General features: G+C 36.4%; 1 protein-coding gene across 1 annotated transcript in view; it reads left to right on the plus strand.

The window, feature by feature from the left end:
- Nucleotides 1-16,074, plus strand: part of PTBP2 (polypyrimidine tract binding protein 2) — a gene marked incomplete at its 5' end in the record, with an annotated part of 20,582 nt that extends 4,508 nt beyond the window's left edge. The window contains 7 exons of the mRNA XM_010295422.1: nt 4,819-5,014; nt 12,691-12,830; nt 14,300-14,333; nt 14,770-14,862; nt 15,245-15,461; nt 15,567-15,644; nt 15,796-16,074. Coding sequence (XP_010293724.1) covers nt 4,819-5,014; nt 12,691-12,830; nt 14,300-14,333; nt 14,770-14,862; nt 15,245-15,461; nt 15,567-15,644; nt 15,796-15,925 — 888 coding nt within the window. The remainder of the gene's footprint in view (nt 1-4,818; nt 5,015-12,690; nt 12,831-14,299; nt 14,334-14,769; nt 14,863-15,244; nt 15,462-15,566; nt 15,645-15,795) is intronic.
- Nucleotides 16,075-24,012: the final 7,938 nt, after the last annotated feature.

The raw sequence follows: 24,012 nt of genomic DNA on the forward strand, positions 1-24,012 counted from the left end.
ATCAAACCTTGGTAAATGCTTTCAGCCTCATCCTGCAAGAGATCTATTTCTTGTCTTGGATCGTCATCTTAGGTGCATATAGTTCTTGACAGAGAGGGGCAGATAAAGAATATTGTATTTAATTCACATATGGTACCTAGAAGACAGAGAAGAGCACAGTTTGGGAGATGGAAAATGATTTGATGTTTTGATATTCTCATTTCCCAGTTCAGAAATAGAGCCCAGAAATTTAGCTTCCAGATATTTCTGGAGACACATGGCTTCGAGCCACCACAAATAGTGTAAGTGGCACATCTCTTACTGAATTGTAGAAGGCTACCTTGACCATCTCCTGTAGGGGTGTTTCATTCCACAGATGCATGGTATATATGGGCTTTAGAAGAAGCTCATCAAAGCATAGTTCCTATGAATATAACACTTTTCAAGGGTAACTTTTCTTTCACAAGGATTTTCAGGCATCTTGAACCCTGAAAGTAGAAAGAAGAGCAGCTGTTTCTAGACATTACGTTAGAGAGCCCTTCATTCAGGTGAGAAAAGCCTGAGAGAAGAAGTGATTCTAAGAATGTTCTTCCTGTGATTTGGAGTCTACCGATAGATATGACACTTGCCTGCATGAAGCTGCATCAGGCATTCGGGATCTTACATTTTGTAACTTTGTAGAGTACTTTTGCCATCTGAGATCACCTTTGCTGTTGTTAATCACTTCTCTCAACATCCACGGTCACATTGGGAAATGAGAGATCCTAGTGTCATGAGTCCATGTTGACGAGATAGAAATCTTCCTGTCCTTTTTCAGAAAAGCTTGTGTGTGGTTGATTACATCAGCAACAGGAGAAAATACTTTTTTATCAAACTTTTTTCTCCCCCCCCTCCCCCCGCCTTGGAACAGTCTCTTGTCTCACCTTTTAATCTGTGGGATCTTTTCTCAGCAGTTTTCATCTTTTCATCCTCCTGGCTGCTATGAGCAAAAAGAGAGGGTGTTTTGACATTATTTTTAAGAAATGGGAGTGTATTGTGTTTTCTGGTGCAAACCTCCATTACACTGATGGAGGTATGTTCATTTTTACTGTCTGTGACAGTCGTAGCTCTCTGTTCTGGATCCTTACGACTTCCCAGGCTATTTCTGCTCTTTTCTGTGCTGTTAGGCCTTGCTTGCTTATTCTTGCCTTCAGTGAAAGGTGCTGCCTTGAGACATGAGCAGATTTTGGATTATCTGTGAATATAAGCCTAGTTGTTAAGCCCTTTCTAAATATTTTGTATGTTTCTACTGTAGTAGTTGTCTAAGAATACTAGCTTCTTTCCAGCCAACTTCACTATTTTGGAACTTTCACTAGTATTGAGGACTGTGATTTTCTTTATTTCTGGTTTGCTCCCTTTCTTAACTGCCATAGCTGATGTAGAAACATGCAGTATACGTAGTTATTAGGAGTCATCTTTTTTTGTTTGCTTGTTTGGCGTGTGTTTTTCTTTCTTGTTTGGGTTTTGTTTTTTGGGGGTGTTTTTTGGTTGGTTGTGTGTTTTTCCCCTTCAAAAAACAATCTAAGTGGCTGAAGAGAAACTTGTACAGATGATAGTGTGTTTGCACTATAGAGTTCATGCACAGGGGTACACTGTGCAGTTGAGGTCATTGTGTCAGTTCAGGCATGTGCTTTATCCTTGTGTTATGTGTCAGTCTGAATTGAGAAAGGAATTTTTGTTTATTTTACACTGTTTTCTATTAGTCATCTGTATTTTCTTACTAGCCACCTTGTTTGTGTGCTCCTAAATACCACGTGTTTTTTCAGGAATCTGTCTGCTGGCAAGGTCTTGGCAGGAGATGAGCCACTCGCCAGAATCATTCCCACTGCCCCAAGAAAGTCCAAGAGGAGGGTACTTCTTAGTAACAAGGGGGAGGGAGGGAAGGCAGGGGCCTGGAAGTGATTCAGTATCATTACAGTCTTAGTATTGCATGATGACATAAGTTTGGATACCTCTCTTGTCAAGGCTTAAGTAATGGGTTTGGCAGCACAGGCAAGATAAAGAACGATACTCGCATTTCGTAGAAGTGTCCCATGATACTTATCTCCTTGGTTTGGCATGTGTGTGGTGTGGTATTTTGTCACATATGAATGTATGTATAGATAAATGCTCAAAAAAAAGAGAAGTTTCTTAGCAGTAACTAGAGTTCTTTGAGATAATGTCTATATGTACGTTCACTAACAGTATGGCTGCTGTCGTCTTGTTTTTTTCAGAATATCTGTTCGAGAGGAACAGGGTTTGAGGGTTTGTTACACATTCTTTTATTGCCATGTAAGAAGGAGCTCAGGATGTGCTCTGCATTCACAGCTGTGACTTCACATGTAAAATAGTTAATCTTGACAAAACCTTAGCTGCTGGTAATCTTTCTTTCATTGTTGTTGGATTTGTATGATGCTGCTGGTAGAGGTGGGTGAGGTGAGGTTATTTTTGGTTTTGATCTGTTGCAAGAAGCCTTTCGCAGAGTGCAACTACAGTGGTTGTTAAGAGTGTGTCTCCTTCTTTTCTGGTTCAGGATGTTCTTTCAGACTGCTTGTGTCTCAACTACAAGGGGTTTATCTGGTGCAGTATTCTTTTGTGTGTACTTTTGGTCACTTTGAATTTTTCAGAAAGAGGTTTTGCTGTTTCAGTGTAAGTTTTAGTTACTTATGTGGCTCCCTTTAAACACTGACTACTCGGGAAACTGCACACAGAGGTATATTTTGGTTTGCTACTTTTTAAGACTAAAAGATTTTCATCAACTTCACAGCCTTCTGCCAGCCATAGATCAATGTGTCTACAGACTCTACACAGTGGTATAATACGGATCTTGACTGTGTTTTAAAGACTTAAAGCTTTGTGTCACGGTCCTGTGATTTCAACAAAGCTAAAGGGTGCTGCCTTTTGGTCTCATTCAATTCCTAGTTTTCTTCATTATGTGAATGGGTATTTCCTTGATGGCTGTGACATTGTCTTTGGCAATAAGTAAGCTCTGGCTGTGTAAACTGGACCTAACTTTAATCCATATCTTCGTGGATTGTAGAAGGAAAGAAGTCTTCTGAAGGTGATGACTGATTCTCAGTGTATACTTTTTTACATTTAAGTGTCCAAGTAAGATTTTTTTTTTTCCCCAAATACCAGCATTAGGAATCTTGGATTCTGCTTCGCCACTGTGTATAAAAGAGCTTGCAAATTCTGTGTTCTGTAATGGTGATGCCCACCACCACCCCAACAATACAGAATTAATTCTCAGCTTGTATTCTGTGAGTCGGGACAGTAGATTTTGCTGTGCCAATATTGCATAAAACATTGTTTAAGCTGAGTTTCAAGCAGAGGAGTTTTCTCTTTTAATTGCTAAGTATTTGTTGAGACAATGTCTAGATTGTCAGGTTTCTATACTTTTTTTGGTGTGTATTATTTTATTTTCCCATTAGTTGGAAGTTCTAATACTACTGACTGACTTACTCTTTTACATTGAGCGCTAATGGTGGTAATTCTTTTAAGTGATTTCATGAGCCCTGGAGATGTCAGCTGTGGTAATACATTTTGCAGAAGGGGACAATCTTTCTGGCCCAGACCTAGCAGAGACGTGTCTGCAGGATGTTCTGTTTCCAGCTGCATCACTGTATGAGAATAGCTATGTTGCTTCCATACCCAGCAGGCACGCTAGGTTCATGCAGTACTTCACTCAAAATATGAAGTCCTACCAGAACGTGAATGTGTTGGAAAGTGCATTCCAGATATAACCAAGCTAGCTGTGCAAGAGCTAGCTCAGGTCCAGAAGTGGTACATTTCAGTCCAGCAGTAATAAGAGAAACCAAGGATCTGCATTTTGTATTTGGAAGTGTGACTGACTTGGTTTTTTCACTGTGTGTATATATACGGTAGTTTTATATTTAACATAATGACTTGATTGAATGGATTTTTAAGCTGTATCTTCACTTCCTAGCATTTCTTAACAATATAAACCAACTAGGTTACAAAAGTTTCCATTTTTTTTACTCTCTCATGTTTAGCTGTTAGTGCTTCAAATGAAAGGAAGGTATGCCCCAAATGTAAATGGAGTAAAATCCAGGTATATCAGTTTGCCTGGTATATAACGAAGACGGACAAAACATGCATAATTAAGCCTTTTTAGAGGGTGTTTTCATAGGTTGAAGTGGTGTCATGTTAAGAGTTTGTGTGAATTTCACTGTTAATAGGCACTCTTTCAGAAGTACCAGTTAATTGTCAAAATAAGATTTAAAAAAAAAAAAAGTGTTAGTAACATTAGGTTAGCAGATAAACTTGCTTTTCTTTCAATTTTGGCGCCTTTAAGGGGAGAAGGACAACATGCAGGAGCAATGTAAATACTCTGCTCTAACAGATAGCTGTCTAACATGGTGTTTATGTCTAGAGTTTAATATTTTTTTTCCCCCCTTAGGTCAACTTTCCCTGTAAAAGAGTATTTGTGTGGGTTTGGGTTGGTGGTTTTTTTGTTGTTGTTTTTTTTTAATTTGAGAAATTTATTTGGCATCATGTCTGAATTAAAGCTGTACTATGGAATAGAGGTTAATTAACTATATTCAACAACCTAACTTTTAAGTTTGACTGTATTAAAATGTCTCTTGCCACTTTGGTGCATAAACAGGTATGAGGTATGAGATAAACATCAAGCTTCCTGGAATCATGTTAAGAGAGGTTAATGCATTTTAATCTTAATTGGTTTTAATCTAGAAAGTAAGATGGATAAATATCTATACCCTGACATTGTTTTTTAAAAAAAAAGTTGTGCAACCAACCTGTATTGTGTATTTTTTTAAATAAATTGACTCCCTTTTCCAGGCCTTAGATGGTCAAAATATTTATAATGCTTGCTGTACCCTACGGATTGATTTTTCCAAATTGGTGAATTTGAATGTCAAGTACAACAATGATAAAAGCAGGGACTACACTCGTCCTGATCTTCCATCTGGTGATGGACAACCAGCGCTGGACCCAGCTATTGCTGCAGCATTTGCAAAGGAGACTTCTCTTCTAGGTATGATTCTGACGTTGTTCTTTTATATTGCAAAGTCATTTGATGAAAATGTTTATTAATCCTTCTAACAATTAAAGATCTTAAATTGCAGTAGTATCCAAAGGCCCATTTGGGGTTCAGTCTATATTGTGATCTGAATTGTAGTAACACAACTATATTGTCTTTGGAAGTCCTGCATAAATGAATGAGAGAATGCATGACAAAATGAAAAATGCACAAAGTATAAGGAAAAGTCAAGTTAGTTCTACTTTTATTCCCAAATCTGTCCTCCCCTCTTTCATGTGTTCCTGTCCACTGCCACTGCCCACCTTGCCTACCCTCCCACCCAAGTTTGTAACAGACTTAACATGTATTGCATGTTTCATTCATACTACTGATTACTTTTAATATCAGATTATGAAAATAAGATTTTGTTGGTTTCCTTCAATGAGGAAAGATTATGCTCTTTGCTTAAAAATAAAGGTGCTTGTCTCTGGTTTTTGTAAATAAAAGGAAAAAAAAAAATCTGTAATTGTACTTCTTGTACTATGGTACATGAGTTCTAAATATCTTGTCAGCTTTTGAGTTCATCAGAAAACATAGGTGAAATGCTCTGAGAAAGATACGGGTAAATATATCTTCTGACTATTAGCAAAATAATTAATGCATGCTTTGGGAGAAATTTAATTTGTTTTTTTAACTTACCACAATTCATGGCATAAGTGTCACTCCTACTTCTGTCAAGTTGCTGTTCTTCGGTGAGAACACCTTTCACTCTTCAAAATTTAATAGTACTCAGACATAATCTCATGACTTTTGTAAAACTTGATTTCTTGTGTTGTGATCATTGTTTTTCCCACTTAGTCTTTTGTCTTTTTTTTTTTTGTTTCATCATTTCCCATTTTTCTTCTAAAGAAAACATAAGAATAACACGGATTTCATGCCCTGTTTTTTGTACAGGATGGGCCAACTTGGAGTAAGCCAGAGTTAATGTAGTAGAGAGAGGCTTCTGTTCTCTGTGTGTTACAGAAGTTAGAAGGCACTTAGTGAATGATATGAACCCAGGAAAAGGGTGAATATTGTAGTTAAGGCTGCTGAATGTTGCGTTGTATCTGCCCTTTTCCGAAATCAGATTACTTGAAGGATGCATTTTGTATCTAGTTGTAAATTCCACACACACCTCGCACAAATTTTGGAGTGCTTGATTTCAGATCCACCACTATGACTTGCAAGGTGGCGTATCACTTGTAGCTACAGCAGAAGTTTTGGAAAGTAAAAAACCATAAGAATCTAAAGTCTCTGAAGAATCCATAGCTAAAGCTTATTTTCTTTTTTTTTCTCTCTTACTTTCCCATTGTTTAAAAATTGAAATCTCTCATTGCATGAGTTGATAGGGAAGATGGATGAGTATTTGTGAAGAAGTTTGACACCATAGAGATGAGTGCTGTAGAAATGCCCTTGAGGCAGTTAGTAATTATTTTGTCAGCACATAGTGACTAGAATATAGACATGGGACTGCAGTATGATTAGTAAGGAGACAAAAACAAAGTAAAGCTGCTGCTTATTAATATGAGACCATCATATTAGGTTGTTGTAAGGCAGGGATTTAGGAGGGGAGAGAGTTAAAAGATTCATGATTTATAAAACAGTGCCAAATGCAGCATTGCTTATGTAACACTAATTCTGATACTTTCCTGAATCCTGAGAAGTCACTTTCTAGTCTCAGGCTTACTAACATATTTCTTTGTATATAATGCTTATAGTATGCATCAAATTAACAAGTTTAATTTGCTTGGCAGAGTGGACTTACACTCTGAGGATGTTTGGATCATTGCATCACTTCAGATACGTTTAATAATTGGGAATACTATACTTTTATACTTGTGACTTTAGCTTCAGTGGACTTCATGCTCTGGTGTTTTAGGCTTGAAAGTCACTTAAATGCTTTTGTAAATTTTGTCCACAAAACTGCGTTATTTTTCTAACCTTTTGATTTTAATCAGACTCATTCTTTTGTGTATATTAAAGGTTTTTGCTAGTAAAATTACGAAGATGACAGTCATATTAGCTAATTAAATATTTTAATTCTTGCTCTCTGGATGGACCTCTTTAAATGCACTGTTTTTCCAAGCAGCAGGAAAATAAAAGGTAACTTTCATTGCGGTTGTGAAACATTTTCAGAGCATCAGTGAAGTCAGTCATACTTATTTCGAGTAGTGGAGATTATATATCGTGGGTGTTTTTTTCCTCTGTAAAAGCATTCATTGTTTTGAAAGAGACTGAAGAGAGCTGGGTACATTTTCTAACTCTGCTTGTGGCCGATTGGGTGAGCTTTGTATTGTAACTCTGCATCATCTATCAAATAGGGGTGATGATACAGTGATCTTCTGTTGTTGTTGTTGTTGTTAGGGCTTTGGGGTTTTTTTCCTAGTTGCCTTTTTTGTTTGCTGAAAAACTTCAAAAAAGTCTCCATAGTACTGTTGGTGCCTTAGCCATTTGGATAGTTGTCAAAATGGGAATTGTGCTTGTTTGAATATGGAAGAACAGGGTTCTCATTCTGGGCTGCTTACTGTGCAAAAAGGCACAAAATATAAGTAACATAAATAAGAAGGGACAAAAGAAAAACCTCAAAAGCCTAAATGGCCACTTGTGCATGAAATTTATAGCTGCATTTTTGTTCAGATACTCAAAAAGGAGAACGGTGAGAACACTTAAAAGTTCAGAGAGATAGAAGATGGAGGTTGGCAAACTATGATGTGTGAAATATGGCAGAATGATAGCAGTGACCTTCCTCCTGCTTCTTTCTTTTATCTTAAGATTTTATTTCCTTTTCTTTGCTTTTGGAATTTTTATTTCTGTAATGTCAGTAAAGATATCTTCAGAGTATATTCAGTCAGAGTGTCTGTTGTGCCCTATTCACAGATAGTTCCCAAAGGGCGTGTTTCTCCATGAGAGCGGAGCTCCATTTTGAGCTTAATGTGGTGCTCTTCAGGTCCTTTTGCATGCTTGAAAAGAATACCATAAGTTGAACGTGTGGCATTCTTGTTAAAATTCTTGCTGTAGCTGTTCTCTTGTATGCGTATAGTGAGGTCACTAACTGATGTGGTAAGGGCTCAGTTCTGACTTTTGCTTATGTTATGCTATTATATGCTGGATAGTTTTACAACTTAAGTGCCTTTTTGTGTTGTCTTGTTAACAGTATACCGTAATTCATATGTCAGGAGTGAGGTTTAGGTTTAACACAATTTTGTGAGTTGAGTTTTAGTGACAAGATGTGAGTCTTATTAGTCTTGGTGTTTAAATATGCATTAATACTAAACCATTACATATTTCAGTTTCCTTCTGGATGGAGTTAACCCACCTCTTCAGTAAATGTAACTTTATAATGTAGTGTAGTGACACTTGCAGCTTCATAAGCTGTTATGCAGAGATTTTAAAAGGACCTGCTATCTCCCCCAGACTCATTCAGGCTAAGTGTAAGAAGCAGGCCAGTAACAAGTATGAAAAGATTGTGGTTAATTGACATAAAGCCATAAGAAAGGTTCATAGCAGGACTGGGGACTAAATACAGTTCTCAGTTATGCAAACCTGCATTAACATGATCGCCTCTGCTGCCTATGGTTTTCACGTGCAAGTTCATAACATATTTTTAATAAAGCTTTAATTTGCATCTCATTAAAATGGCATTACTAATTTGCATTTCAGAAGTCATGCAAAAAGGTACACTGAGGGGGAAGAAATAACGTGACATGCTGTGTTTAAAATTTATTGAGGAAAAAGACCTCTCAAAAGGCTAGGAAATAGGGCATAATATTTGTATGTTTTCATTAATATCTGGAAAAAGCAAAAAACCTGTTATCTGTAATTGTTGGAAGCTAAAATAAAGCTAGTGACAAAGCTTTCAAATACTGGTTGATAACGTTGACAAAGTAGGTCACATTTCTAAATAGTTTCAGATAAGTCCTCAATTCTTAAATAGCGTGTTGCATGCTAACTAATAATCATAATACAAGTTGTTCTTATTTTTATTTATTAAAAAATGTTGACTTGCTTAAATCAGAATGGCAAATCAGAGTGCAGTGGAGACCTACAGGACAAGAATTGTGTTTTCTGTGGGTTTATAATTTGTCTGACCTTTCCAAGAAATGAGGTTTGTGTGCTATGTAATCTGTTAGAAACGTATCAATCAAATAGATCATCCTAGCCCGCATGCATCATTACTCATTTGTCTACTAGATCCTCAGCCGTGATGAAATAAGGTGTCAGAAGTCTTTGAGACTGTAAATTGGAACATCTTTTCAATAAGTCTTGTTATCTTTTGAAAGAAGGAGCAAATCACTAATGGACAGAATGGGCTAGTTTCGAATGAATTACCAGAAGCAGATGGTTGATTTTTTTTTTTAAATTTTTTTTTTTTTAATTTTTTTTTTCACCTCACATATGAAAAGATAGACGCTTTCTCTCTTCCCTCCCCCCAAAAAAGTTGCGGGAGATCTTGCAGGAAAAAAAAAACTTTAAATAAACAGCAACTGTATTACACTGAACCACAACAAACAAAAGATATAAAATAAGAACTACTTATATATAATTGCAAATACTAACATGTAATAACTTTATAATTGCAAAGAATTATATATATATAATTAAAATAATATAATTGCAATAATATAATTGCAAAATAATAACTTTTATAATTGCAAATACTAGTATGTAATAGCATGTAATGACCTTAATTCCAATTTAGATATTTGTTTAATATTACAGTTGGAAATACATTTTTGTGGTTAGGGCTCCCACAGCTTTATCCCTTGCTGTCATTGCTGGCTTTCTTTATTAGCACTTCCCACTAATGCCCTTTCTTAAGAGTCTTATTAAGTTCATCTATTTCAAAGGATCATAATTGAAAATATTTTCATATGAATGCTGTTGATAAAAACAAATATTAATTAATCTTCAGCGGGACCAAAGAATGTCCTGTAGAGACTCGGATGCTATGAAGAATTTTGCCTTTTAAAGTATGAATTACTCAGCTGTGCTCTGCCCGACTATGGAAAGACCTATAAAAACTTCACTGGCCATCTTTAGATTCCTTTATTCCTAAAAATGCCTGACTGGCTTAAAGCTTCTAAGGTTAGGGAGAGGTGTCTGGACGCACTGGAAGATTTTAAATGCTCTAGTATCTTGGCACTTTCTAATACCTAAATGGTAGCTATTGACCTAATATAAAATAAGTTGTTTCCCTTCAGGTGGTCATCTGTCACACCTTACTGTCATTCTTCACATTTTTGTCTGTATGACCGCTACAGTAGCTGAGGGTAAATAAACATGACATTCAGCGAATGCAATACAAAACACTCAAAAGTAGATTACCAAAATGATTTTTTTAAAGTTGTTTGAGGAGTTTGATATTCACAGGTTTTCCTGTGTATTACAGTCTGATTTTGGGAATAAACTTCTTTAGTCCTTCCACAATTTCTTTAACTGCATCTTCTATTAATTGTTTTTTCTTGAAAGTAAAGGTATATTCTTCAGCTTTAACACAAGAGCAAAACACGCATTGTATTTGTTAGATTTTTGTCTTGCTATTAAAATATGTAAGTATATAGTTCTACACTTGCCTTTCACACAAAATGGATCTTGAGAAACAAAATTGCTATGCTTGGACTAGCAGTGGTCCATCTAATTTCATATCCGTTCTCTGACAGCTAGTGTTATTTCTGTGTTTTTTGATGGAAGACCTAGCGCAGCCCTCATAACAGATGATCCTACAGTAGCATACCTGGAGGGAGTTCTTTTCTAACCCCCGGGTAGTTAGTGCTTGGCGTACGTGATGAAGCGTATAATATGTCACTTTATTGCCTATTTAATGTAACTGGCTGTTGTTTCCATAGACTGTCTAATATAGTCTCAAATCTATTAAGTGTTTTTGGAGGATGGAAGGGAGAAAGACAAGATCGGTGTTTTCATTCTTTTTGTATATTACAGTCAGTCCCACAAATAACACATATAATGCAATATTTGTTGCCTTTTGATTCAAGTAGGTTTTCCCTTTATCTTGTGGTGTGAGAAATGACTAGAATTGTCAATACTCAGAACCTTCTATTCCTCTGGTTTGACCCCGAGTACTAACATTTTTAATCCTTTAAACTTTATCGGAAGCATTCCATATATTTAATTTCCTTTCTTGGAATACTAGACTTTTTTTCTTCTCTCTGTGCTTTGACAGGAAATGACCAGAAAATATTTTTTCAATGCTTGATTGGTAATACTGTTAAGCGCTACTGCAAATTAGTAATTGATGTCCTGCTCCCTTTGAGGGGTCATTTGTGCAGCCCAACAAAATATCTCTGTCTCTCTTTTTTAATTACTTGTTTTTCCACAAATTTGTATAACAAAACATAAATAAAGAGGTGGAATGTAGAAAGAAATCTTTTCTGGGAAATAAGAAAAAAAATGGTAACCTTGCTTACTCCCCCCTTTTTCTACCCCTCTGTGTTGCCTTTAGATACTAAATCTGGATTTTTTTTTTTTTTAAATTAATGGTTGAATATATTTACTATTATCTGTTTAGTATTTGGACATTGAAAGTGTAGAATTTATTTTTTCTTATGACTTCCTTTAAAATAAAACTTAATGTGGGAAGGAAAGTAGTCTTAAGTACATATTGGAAAGAATATGTTTAGACTGTCTATATGGCATACTGGAAGATTGGTCAAAAGTTCTGTTAGCTTAGCATGATCATATAAACATTCCAAAACACTGAAATCTGACAACCCAATTACAGTAAAAGAAAATAAAATACTGAAGTTACATTTCTTTATTGTTTTTTACACATTTGGTATGTCAGTGTCCTTTTACAGAACTCTGTAAAATGTGCAAATAAAATTTTGATCAAATACGATAAAGCTGTTTCTATATAAAGTAAGTACAGTGCGTGTGTATCACAAGAACCTTTCACAGATCCTGGGAGTAGCGCACTTGCCTAGTACCCCAGTGACTTGACCACGCAAAACCAGCAGGTCTCTGCAGGATCTGAGTTTCCTTGGAAGAAGAGATGTAAAAGCACAGCTGAAGGTTTAGCTAATAGTAGCATGCTGCTTCAGGGAATTGGATTACAAAAGCCACAGAGCATAATCATAATGCTACCTTGAATCTTGAATTTAGAAGGTTGCCTTGTCACCTCATTTGTGTTACGGCTTTGAGAGATATGTAGTCCTTTTCACATGAGCAACTCCAGTGTTTTATATTTAGTCTGAAGCATCAAGTTGAAGTGAGGAATTCCTCTTCAAAGGGTGATGGAAAATAAGGTTGTAATGATGCAGACGGCACAATTAGTGTTTATTCTTACTGATTTGATCAACATTAACTTTAGACCATTTTGATAAACTAGGCACTTTAAGCATTTTGGAGTACAGTGGAAACAGTTTTGGTGCACAACAATGTTTATTTGAAAAGAAAGTACTCTCTACACCTCATCATTTCTCTGAAGACTTGATCTGAATGAAAAAATTCACATTTCCTTATATTAATTTAACAACCCATTTCACAAGCCTTTGAATGACTTTAATAATGGGATGGTCTGCTTTGTAGAGTGTTGTATGCAACATTTATACTGATATAGGTACTTTTTTTTTTAAATGACTTGTGTGTGTTTCGTAAAATATGCTTTATTTTAAAATTAGGGCTTCCTGTTGCAGCTGTTCCAGGAGCTCTGAGTCCTTTGGCTATTCCAAATGCTGCTGCAGCTGCTGCTGCTGCTGCTGCTGGCCGTGTGGGAATGCCTGGAGTTTCAGCTGGTGGCAATACAGTCCTCTTGGTTAGCAATTTAAATGAAGAGGTCAGTGAAACAATTTTACTATATGCCCCGCCCCCCCCCCTCCCCTCCCCCGGTCACACTTCATTTGTCAGTATTTTATAATTTCTTTGCATTTGGCCTCTTACATTTGGATTTTAAGCTCAAAGTATTTTTGCTGTTTTTTTTTAATAATCCCCCAAAGTTAATTTTAAAGCCATTATTGTTAAATACTTTTGTTTTCCCAGGTAGCTAACAACTTAAAATGTCCTTTGATAGTCGGCTACCTATTTTTTCTAAGAAAAATGTGGTAATTACTGCATGTTTGACACTTGAATTGACAGCTTTATTTTTAAACAATAGCAACTATGCTTTCTTTTGCAATTACAATCACATAAACTACAATTTCTGTTTTGTTTCTTCTAATTGTTTGCTGTTTCATTTCATGCTCGTATCTCACATTTTAAGGTCTTAATTTATGTGAACTACTCTAACACATTTTTCTTTGAAGGTTCTACCAAAGATCTTGACGAGGCACTCTTCCAGTCTCTCTTAGTAATTTTTTTTTCTTTGCAGTTACTCATTTGTCTTTAAAAAATAATAAAAAAAGTGGTGGCAAAGCGTTTTCACCTTAACTGTATCTTTCTTGCTAACTCTGAAATCTAAAGGGGTTTGTTTAGTTTTGCATTTTTACTGTCCTTTACATTTATTTTGGCTGTGAAAGCTGGTATGAAATGTGGGAAGTTTGTATCGGTCTAGCTGTTCCATTTTTAACTGGCCTCTGTCACTGTAAATCATTAAGCTTTTTTTATCATCTGGTACTATTTTGTCATCCACAGTCTTGCATGTTAAAATGTTTTAGATCAGAGTGCCATTTTGAAAGATTTTTTGCCTGCATTTCATAACCAGCCATGCTTACGCAGTTGAAGTTCAAAGTTTAAAATTTCTATTGCATGCTTTTTTTAATTTATTTTCATGTTGAGATGAAATGCTGTAGTTTACTCTTGATATGAATGTACTTTACCCATATTTGTCTTGGGTGACTACATTTTACTCAGTTTTTCTTGTACAGTACATAAACCAACCATTTTCTGACCAAATTCCTGCATTTCCTATGTACTGACCTATATTTTATTTTTTTTTTGTTCCCCACTTCCTTATTTTTTTTCTTCTGCATTGCTGTATTCCCTTCCCCATTTCATCCTTTCCCCTTTGTGTTCAACTTCCCTTTCCTTGCCTTTACCCCATTCCCGTGCCCTTCCCTGTCTTACCCTTCTCGTTGTCTTTGTCTACGTTCCCTGTCTTCATTCCCTATGTTCATGCTTCTGTGCTTGAACAAAATGTTCCTCGGACCAACTTGCCCCAATTAACCGCCTTGAAACCATGATCCATGACCACCTCACCATTCTGCGGGAACCACCCTTCGTTATGGATGATCTGTTCATCTCCGAAAAAAAATCCTCGACTCTTCTCTCTTCTTGTCTTACGCTGCTTGCTCTTCTCTCCTTCTAAAGATGGTTACGCCCCAAAGTCTGTTTACCCTCTTCGGTATGTTATTGTTAGCACTATACTTTTATTATTGATTTGATTTTGTTTTGGTTTTTTTTGTTTGTTTGTTTTTTTCACCTTAATTCTTATTTGTAGCTAGCACTTTGGCTTAAAGTTGAATAGTAAATCTTTTGCTATTTTTCTTTTGCTGTTTAAAACTCTCCATAGACACAGATTTTCTTTTAATGCATGCTAATATATTTTGCATGGTCTTTAATTTAATATCATTCACATAGCTTTGAGGGTTTATCAGAAATTATTCTTTTCAAGATTCACTATTCAAAACCTTTATCTCCTTTATTCATTTGTGAGAGTGTTGAGTTTGAGTGAGTGATCTTGTTGCTGTCTGAATGTTCCATTGATATGTCAAAATATTACTTAGGTAACTGGCTTTAAAATGAACTTTTTCTTTTGGGTTACCTTTGACTTTGGAAAGGTGTTTATGGTGATGTGCAGCGTGTGAAGATTTTATACAATAAGAAGGACAGTGCTCTTATACAGATGGCTGATGGAAACCAGTCACAGCTGGGTAAGATTAGTTTTCTGTTTATATTCCCATTAGTCTAAGTACTTGAAATTATGCTGTGTAAAATCAAGTTAAGGAAGCATGTTTACATTTGTTGGTTTGTCTTGTATCCTGGTTACCCACAAGATCCAAAATCTTACTGCATGCACTTGTATGACAGAAGGTCTGTATAGTATCCTAAATGAATTCAACAGCTGAATCACATGTGATGGTCTCTAAATAAAACTAAATATTCTTGCAGATTCTGCAGACCTAGTTCTTGATTCCAGTCTTTTAGCACATTGACCCTTTGATTTGCTTGTGTGTTTTTCATGTTTGCCTGTGTGATGTACCACAAGCTATTGAAAAGTAACACTGAATTGAGTAAAATTCTTGTCTTTTTCAGCCATGAGCCATCTTAATGGACAAAAAATGTATGGAAAGATTATCCGGGTTACCCTTTCTAAACACCAGACAGTACAACTACCTCGAGAGGGACTTGATGACCAAGGGCTGACTAAAGATTTTGGTAATTCACCTCTGCATCGCTTCAAGAAACCTGGTTCCAAAAACTTTCAAAATATATTCCCTCCTTCTGCAACACTTCATCTGTCCAATATTCCGTAAGTGTTGGCTGTCAGTAAGCCAGTAGTATTAATGTGAATCACAACACACGATGAATTTGACTAATAATTTCTTGCTTATGCTTGTTTTCTTTCTGTCTGTAGGCCATCAGTAGCAGAAGAGGACCTACGCACATTGTTTGCTAACACTGGAGGCACTGTGAAAGCATTTAAATTTTTTCAGTAAGTAACTTTTCTGTATGTAGCTCTAAAAAAAACCTACCTAAGTGCATTTTTGCAGCATGTCTTAAGGAAAAGTACATAGATGATAGCAAACATTAGGAGCAACCCCTGTAGTGTTCAGGTTCCTAATGCCATTATTTTGTTTCAGAAGAGATCACAAGATGGCACTTCTTCAGATGTCAACAGTAGAAGAAGCTATTCAGGCTTTGATTGATCTTCACAATTACAATCTGGGAGAAAATCACCATCTGAGAGTTTCTTTCTCGAAGTCAACTATTTAAAACGGCAGATTGAAAAATGAGGGTGTGTTGCATTGTTTGGTGTTGTCACCTATTGACTGTTCAGGAAAGTGGGGACCAGAGTTTGTCTTCTGTTGTTTTATAATATTTTTTTCATGCTGTTATCATTCCTTGGTTGTTTTAAAAAATAAAAAATTTAAAAAAAAAACCTAAAAAGCAGTGATACTAACTGCTGTTGTTCAACTGTTGTTTAGATAAACCATCATTTTGTTTAAAATATTTCAAATTAATACCACAGTTTTTCAACTTAGTTACATACGTGCCTTAAAAAGGAAAACTAGTACTGCTGGAATTGCATAACTAGTAAAAAGCAAATTTGGTTGTCTGGGGCACATTGTTACATGATAATTTAAATATGTTTAGGCAGGGGTGTGTAAAAAGGTTAAGCTTTTGTTTCTCCTGCTTGATAGATTTCTTTATCTGCTGGCTTGTCACTTATTCTTCTTTTTAATTGGATAAGATGCATTATGCTGAAAGAGTAAAATGACGTTATTTGATTTCGGCTACTTTTTGCTTTGTGCATTTTTTTTAAAAAGGCCTTTTGTATTTCATGGTTCTGGTCTAGATTCAGTTATGAATGTAGGCATTAGTTAAAATTAACAAGGTACAGAATATTAATTTCTTAAAGGACAAAAAGTGACTTCTGTGATTTTGAGCCCTATGTGAAAAGCATTGTGGAATCTTAACCTTTTTGTACACACTCTTGTGGGATGTATCATATAAATGTCAGCACTAAGTAATGTCTTGTTTGTGGCTGAATATTTTTCGTAGATGTTTTTGAAGTTGACATGACTTACGTGCATTTCAATATATATTGCCATCTTTAGTTTGTAATTAAGGTATGGAATATGGTTGTGGATTTCTGAGCATGTACAGACTGGTCAAGCTAGTTCAGGAAATGGTGCATGTATTTTTCAATGCTGAAGAAAGTTTGCTGCAAATGCTTGCAGGAAATTTTGTGGCAGTTTTCTAAAACTGACAACCAGGTGGGACCAAAGTTTATGTGCCTTTAGTCTTAATTTACCTTGCATTGTAATATTCAGTTTTAATAAATCTCTTCAAAATATTTTGTATTTAGAAATTGATCTGACTTTACTATAAACATGGCTCAGAATCTACAGATCCAGTTAATTTGAAAGCAGTTCTCTGTCAGTCTGAACTGTTACCTTGATTCTGTTTAAATGACCAATACTTTTTGAAATTGATGTACTTAGTTTCAAGATTCATAGATTCTGTTATCTATGTAGAAAAAAAAGTCATGTATATTTTCTATTAGTTGAGTTTTTACATCTTTAGAATTGTAAAATTCAGTATAGTTTGAAAGTGGCACAATTAAAAATTAATTTTCTAACAAAGTTGGGAGGTTTGATGGTTGTTTAATTTCATTTTATGTGTACTCTGCTTACCTCTGTAGCATGCTCAATAAACACTTCTGTAGCTCTGTATTCACCTTTTCTGTCTTTCTCTGCTGCTTTCTATCTCTCCTCTTTGTTTTTCACTTCTACTGTGCTTCTAAATTCATGTTTATTCTCTGCCAGGGTGGGAAAAGCATAATATTAAAGAATACAATTTATGGCTTTTTACCATAAATTTGGTGCTGTGAAAAGTAACAGCTCTTTATTTTCAGAAAGATAGTGATGCCTTTGCAGGCATATGTGCATATTAAACATTTCCCACCCTGTTATAACTTACTGCTTTAAAGACATAACTTTTATTGTAGTTCGTTAGCTTTTTCTTTCTATCTTTTTAGTTTTTAAGCAGATTTATGCACTAATAGATCTCTCAGGTTTGCCATGCTCTCTTGCTGCAATTTCATCTTTCATTTCTTTTGTGTCTGCTAAAGAATTTTTCTACTAATCGTACAGTATACTCATGGGTTAAAGTAACAAAGTTTTTAACATTAGATTAGTGGGCCATACGTATTCCAGACCGGGATATTTCGCCTTTTCAGAGATATGGGTTCAAATGAACGTAAAAATAGTTTGGGTACTTTCATAGTGTTTCTTCATATCACTTTGAACTGATTGTTGTGGGGTGGTTTTCCCCTCGATTAGAAATAGAATTTAAAGTTCTACATAGTCCCCTTTTAAGAGTAACTGCATGATCCTGAAGCACTACATTGGTGAAAGCTGTCAGTGTTCAATGTGAAGCGTTTTTCTGTCACTTCTCCAGTACAACTACAGTAGATTTATTGATGTCGGATTACTTTGTGACCTGATGTCTGTTCTTTGGGTTGGCTTTCAAATCAATAAATAGCTATCAGCTTTTTAAAGGTCATGGTATAACGTAGGGGCCTTGCATTAGTCTTCACTACATTAGGTTCTCACCTGTTTTATCAGAAATACACCCAAGGTATTGTGCTCCGGGTATCACAGTGACCACCCAATCTGAAATGTTGGTAGAATCAGATTCATCCATACATGAAACTTGTGAATCAACATCTTTTTACAACTCATGCACCCAAACGTGTTGCTGTGACTCCGTTGACTTGAACAATAGTTAAGGGTCTGACTGAGCTGATCTTTTAATTTTCGTCTGTATAGTATGATGTCCCTTATTCTTAAAAGTCAAAATGTGTCACATTTCCTTTTGCATATCAGAATGTGCTTGCATGTTTCAAATAGAAACGTGAATTGAAATTTACCATTCCATGTGTTCAGTGTCTGCTGAACTACTTCCACTCTAAAACATACGTATCAGATAGCATGCAGTGATTGCCACATGTATAATTTTGACATAACCTTAAACATCTGCAGTGCTTGAGTGTTTACAAATACAGGGTTGTTTTTTTAAAAAAAAATGTAATTTACTCATCTCTTGCCAGGCTTATTTCCTTAGAAAGAGGTTTCTGTACTTCTTTTCTCATTTTGAAAAGTTCTGTGGCAAAAACCTTAAAGGAAAGGATATATACTGAATTTTATTTGTTATAAATTCAGTAACTGTATTATGAGGTTATATTTGTATCAGCCAAAATGAAAAATAGTGATAGTCATAATTGTCATGGAAGTGGTTTTTTTATTAACTCAGTGAAGAAAATCACTGTTCAGTAATTGATGCTTAGTCTTTAAAGTGGTATCTCTTCAGAAAATACAGATTTAATGTCCTAACTGCTAGAACTTTGAAAAACTTGTTTTTCTTGAGATGGTACTGCATTTTGTATAGCAATTTGTACTTTTTTGTTATTATAAAATATAAATAAGTTTCTGTTGTATTTTTAGCTTTCAGAATGTGAAAATGCAAAGCATTTTTATTAAAAGTTTACTACAAATAAGGTTTATTAATAACTTCTTGCACTCCATGGAATGTGAGTTTTTTAGATTGTTAGTAGAACTTTACCATAGGCATGTTGATACTCCAAACTCAATTTCAGATTTTTAAAATAATTCTAGTATTTTGAAAGAAGTTGATTGCAGATTTTTTTTTTTTTTCATTTGTGAGTTGTTAGATTTTTCTCTAATGGAGCAAAGAAATTGGTTGGAGAAGTCCAAAAGTGATTCTTTGAACAGGTAATGTCCACTGGCAAATACAATGTGTAAATGAAGGAAAACAAAACCTGATAGCATTCTGACTAAAAATTGTGGCAAAACTTCAAACTTAAGTGAATGCACTTGGAAGCATTTCCATATATTGTGATTTAACATGTTATTAAAAGGCACCTTTGCCCTGCAGGAATAACAACTCGTGACTATTCGTAGATTGCTGTTTTTAATGTTTTACATTAATTTTCAGCTTTATAAGCCATCTTACAAAAAAAATCCCTTTGATTCATTGTATGTTTCCTTATGTCTATTATAGTATATTACAGCATGAAAGCACCAATTAGACATTTGTCTGCAGTATTTAAGGCACTGCAATTTCATACCCTAGTTTACTCCATATAATTTGTTTAATTCTATGCTTAGATAATGAGTAGTTCTGTTGAAACACTAGGAAAAAAGGTAAGAACTATGTGTTTCTCTTCAAACAGGTATATAAATCCACTAGTCCATCTCAAGAAATGGTTTTACCAGTGTTAACTGTTCTACAGTGAGCAAGGCTTCTTAAAAAGATTTGATTGTGTTAGGTAGGGATGAGGCTGAAGTCTGTATCTGTTAGGCTCTATTCTGTTCCAGAGACTGAGACAACCTAAAGTTTGCTGAGGTGGACAAATTTTTCTTTTAAATAATTTGGCAGAATGTCCCATCTCCTGTAATCCTGGTCCGTATAGAAGGGGCTGTTTAAGTTGTGAATGTGGTCAAGATTGTATTTGAAGGTAGGTTGTCTCAGGGCTTGGTGATGCAACATCTGCAATGTTTTGTCCTTCCTGGTCTCCTGGGGAGCAGCTGCAGCCTGCTGGTGCAGTTCTCATCGCCACAGAGGATAAGGAGGGAGACTGATTTTTCTGAAACTGGGGGATCTGGCATGCTATTTTCTTCTTGATGGGCCGTGGTAAAATTAATCAGTGGACTGCAGTAATCTAACTGTAGAAAATTATAATATATTACAAATTATTCTGTTAGTCCACAATTAGCTTGCTAGAACCAGTGACAAGGTTCTTGCCTTGCGGAGGAATTCTATGCCACAATAGCGAAGCTTTAGAGAGTTTAACTTTTTTTTTTTCTTTTAATGTTAGAATTTATTTAGAATTACCTAATCTGAGTGTCTTGAGCTTTGAAAAATCTCTACAGTGCATCTACACGCATGGGCGCACATGTTTGGTCTCTTGAAGATGGTTAACAAAAGGAGATTGGTGAGTTCCTCCTTCACCTTAAAAAAAGTAATTTCTACTGCATGGCACACCTTTGTTGTAATCTTCTGAGTTTACTGAACTTTAATTCAGAAGAGGATTATGCTGCTTTATTTTCCCCCCCCTTCAAAGTTTACAGCATGTTAATGTTTAAACTCTGTATTCTTTCTTGATTAGTTCTGCATGCAGGCAGCAAAGGAAAAGCAAAGAACTTTTCTTCCTTGGGAAAATGTGAATTAAATGCAGAACGGCTTAAATATCTTTAAAAAAAAAAAAAAGCCCAAAATAGCACTCCTATTATTGAAGAGTTCTGCATGTTTTATGAGTTTTAGCCCAGTTCCATAAGGAAATGAGACACGCATAATTGTGCCGTCTCCATGTGAAATGTCCCGTTCCCTAGATAACCCCCGTCTCTTCCCTGTCACTGCCGCACCCTTTGGCTGGTTTCCTGTCGGGAGGGATGGAGGTCTGGCGTACCAAGGTGTTGCCATTTCTATGATTATCATGCTCATGATTAGTTGACTTGCTAGGTCAAGGTCCTTACATTCAGTGCAGTGTGAAAGAAAGAGTCTGCTGCCTTCTCTTGGTTTGGCAGGCGTTAGCGAAGGGGCACGCACGTAGTTCTCTCTTTCTCTGACAGGCGCCGGCTTGTGAGGTAGCAGACGTGGCGGGGCCTGGGGGTACCCGGCGGCGTACGCGAGAAATTGGAGGGAACGAATGTTTTGCAGCAGGAGCAGTATTGGACAAAGGAGCGTTAAGGTAGTTTCAGTAGGTTTCTTTAAGTTGCTTTCATGCATAAACCTTAAAAATTGTTGGTAAGGGGAGAGTTATTGGCTGAATTATTTTGGGGGGTTATTTTACAAACAAGTCTGGTCAAAATCAGTATAGCTTGTGAGGTAAATGTGATACATTTTCGCTGCCGTTCAACGGGTGCGGAGGTGTCGGAGCTTAGCAATTGCATGCGGCCTGCTGTGGAAGCTGGTTTTCCAAGGATGAGTACTGATCATCCCTGGAAGCCAGTGAGACTGAAAGCCTGAAGCCCAACGGTAGGCTGCATGTAAGGGTTGTTTTGGATGATTGACACTGATGGCTTGCCCGAGAGCTAGATAGAGCAAGCTAGCGGGATCTAGTAAGAGATTTGTTAGAGGAGTCATCAAAAGTGACACACGTTGGAACTGGTGTTTTTAGATTAAATAATGTCTACTGTAAATTTTCTGATCATCTGTATTCCGTGGCACGGTGCTCCAGTATCCTTTGGGCTGACCCCATCCCCTTTGGTTCCTTCATGCCCTGGGCTTACCTCTTGCCCTGTCAGCATCCTTTGAAGATGCCAGCTGTGCAGCCGAAATTGTGCTGGACTAGTCTGTTCTGTTCTGAAGCAAGAGAGGTTTCCTGGCAGCGGCACCTGCCAAGCAGCAGGGATTTGCTGCGTGCGGTGGGACACCAGCCTTGCTGCTGCCTTAAAGCCCTGAGAATCCTCAGCAAGTAAACAGCCACGGTGCTGTGCCAGCAAAGCACTTTCTTTAGCATGCTGTGCTTTCTTGTCTGAACATTAACCTTCAGGTATTGACTTTAAGGTAGTTTTGGTACATTTTTTGTGAACAAGGGTTATGTTTCAAAGCGTGTGGGGTTTTTCTTTCTGTTTCCCCTCTCTTTTTCGAGAGAGAGGGAGAGACACTTTCCTGTTGGTGTTTACAGAAAATAGACCAGAGGTCACCTTCATTTCACAGTTCTCAAGCAAATTCTGGTAAACCATAACCATTTTGGTCAGAGGTGTGTCTAACCTGTTCTTTAACCTCTGAAGACAGAAGCTGCGCAACTTCTCTCGTCAGCCTGCATCCCTGCTTTGCTATGCTTACTGTTAGACCTTAGGGCGGGCAAAATTCGTGACATAAATCTCTTGCTGCAGTTTAAGTCCACTGTGGATTTTAGAAAGTGGTTATTTTCAAGTTCCTGTGTTACATTTAGATAAAATTCATCTTATTTGGAGTGTAGTTAGTTCAGAATATATGGTTAGTAGTAGATGACCTTTTTCTCATAGGTGGCTTTTACAGCCATGATAGTTCTTAAAAACGCAGGCGTTTGTGGTGCCATCTTGTTACACAGACGTGGGTGTTCTTTGAATGAATTGCTTTTTTGATTACAAAAGGAGAATGAGAATGGAAACACCAAGCACTTCCACACTGCTGTGGATGAACTCTAAATAGCTTGTTCTCTCCGGGGGTATACCTTGTTTGAGTAAGTCTGTAGCACGTTTTGGTCCACCAGTGGATATGTTCTCAGCTGTGGCAATGGAAGAATTACAAAATCACCTTCTATTATCACTGTCATGTGACTGAAGTTACTCAGTAAAATTGAAGTCTATAGAATACAAATGTTCATACTAACAGATCAATATTGACATTTATTTGCTGTTTTCTTATGGATACTTGGAAATGGTTAAAGTAGTTCCCTTTTCAAAGCAAACATGTTAAAGTATTGGAACTTTTTTCACAGAAATATAGATCATAGCCTATACAAACCAACAGTCTACAAGCTTTACATAGGTCTTCTGAATAGGTTGTCCTAAGGAAAGGGATTCCACATTTCATTTCTGATGCCAGCTTTTGCAAGTTTTGAGCCAGTTGAAAACTTACATTTTTGCCGATCTAAAAGAATAAACCTCTTAACACCCTTTCTTTTTAAGTCCACAGCAGCTTCCTCTTTTTCTAAAGAAGAGAATTTTGTAAATCAGAGCTTTTTTCCCAAGGTGATTTGAAACAGCGTATACGACACATTCCTCCATAGCTAAAGAAAGGAAAAGAGATTCTCTTCCTATGTTGGGAGTAGCTATCCAGCCACCTTGTACACTTGGAATTGTTTGGCAACATTCTAGGCAGATTTAGTGGAAAGTATATTGTGCTTGTTGTACTTGCACAGTATTATAGAGCCTAAACTTTCCTCAGTGAGGCATCACACTTGAAGCAAAACCTGATTATCTGCTGCAGCTACTAGCTTTCTAGGGACCTAAGACTTGCAGGTTCAGTGGCTTCTATGACTTCTGCAGCATTTTTTAGATCCTTCCGTGACTATAGCAAGTTGCATCCATGGTTTCAGAACTTTTAGGGTATATGCTGTAGAGTGAAGTGAGGGCTGTATGCACTTCAGGCTCTTGAGATTAAGACACTGAGTAGCCCTAGAAAAATCTGGGAGCCCTCCAGTCTATTTTTAGACAGTTCCCTCATTGGAAATTCTTGGATCTTGTTAGATTAATTTCAGCTTCATTTAATATTCAGTATCTGCTAGAATCCTGAGTAACCAACATCCTTGATATACTAAGACTAACTAAGCTCTTCAAATGCTT

Source organism: Phaethon lepturus, unplaced genomic scaffold, assembly GCF_000687285.1.
Source record: "Phaethon lepturus isolate BGI_N335 unplaced genomic scaffold, ASM68728v1 scaffold36799, whole genome shotgun sequence".
Lineage (NCBI taxonomy): Eukaryota > Metazoa > Chordata > Aves > Phaethontiformes > Phaethontidae > Phaethon > Phaethon lepturus.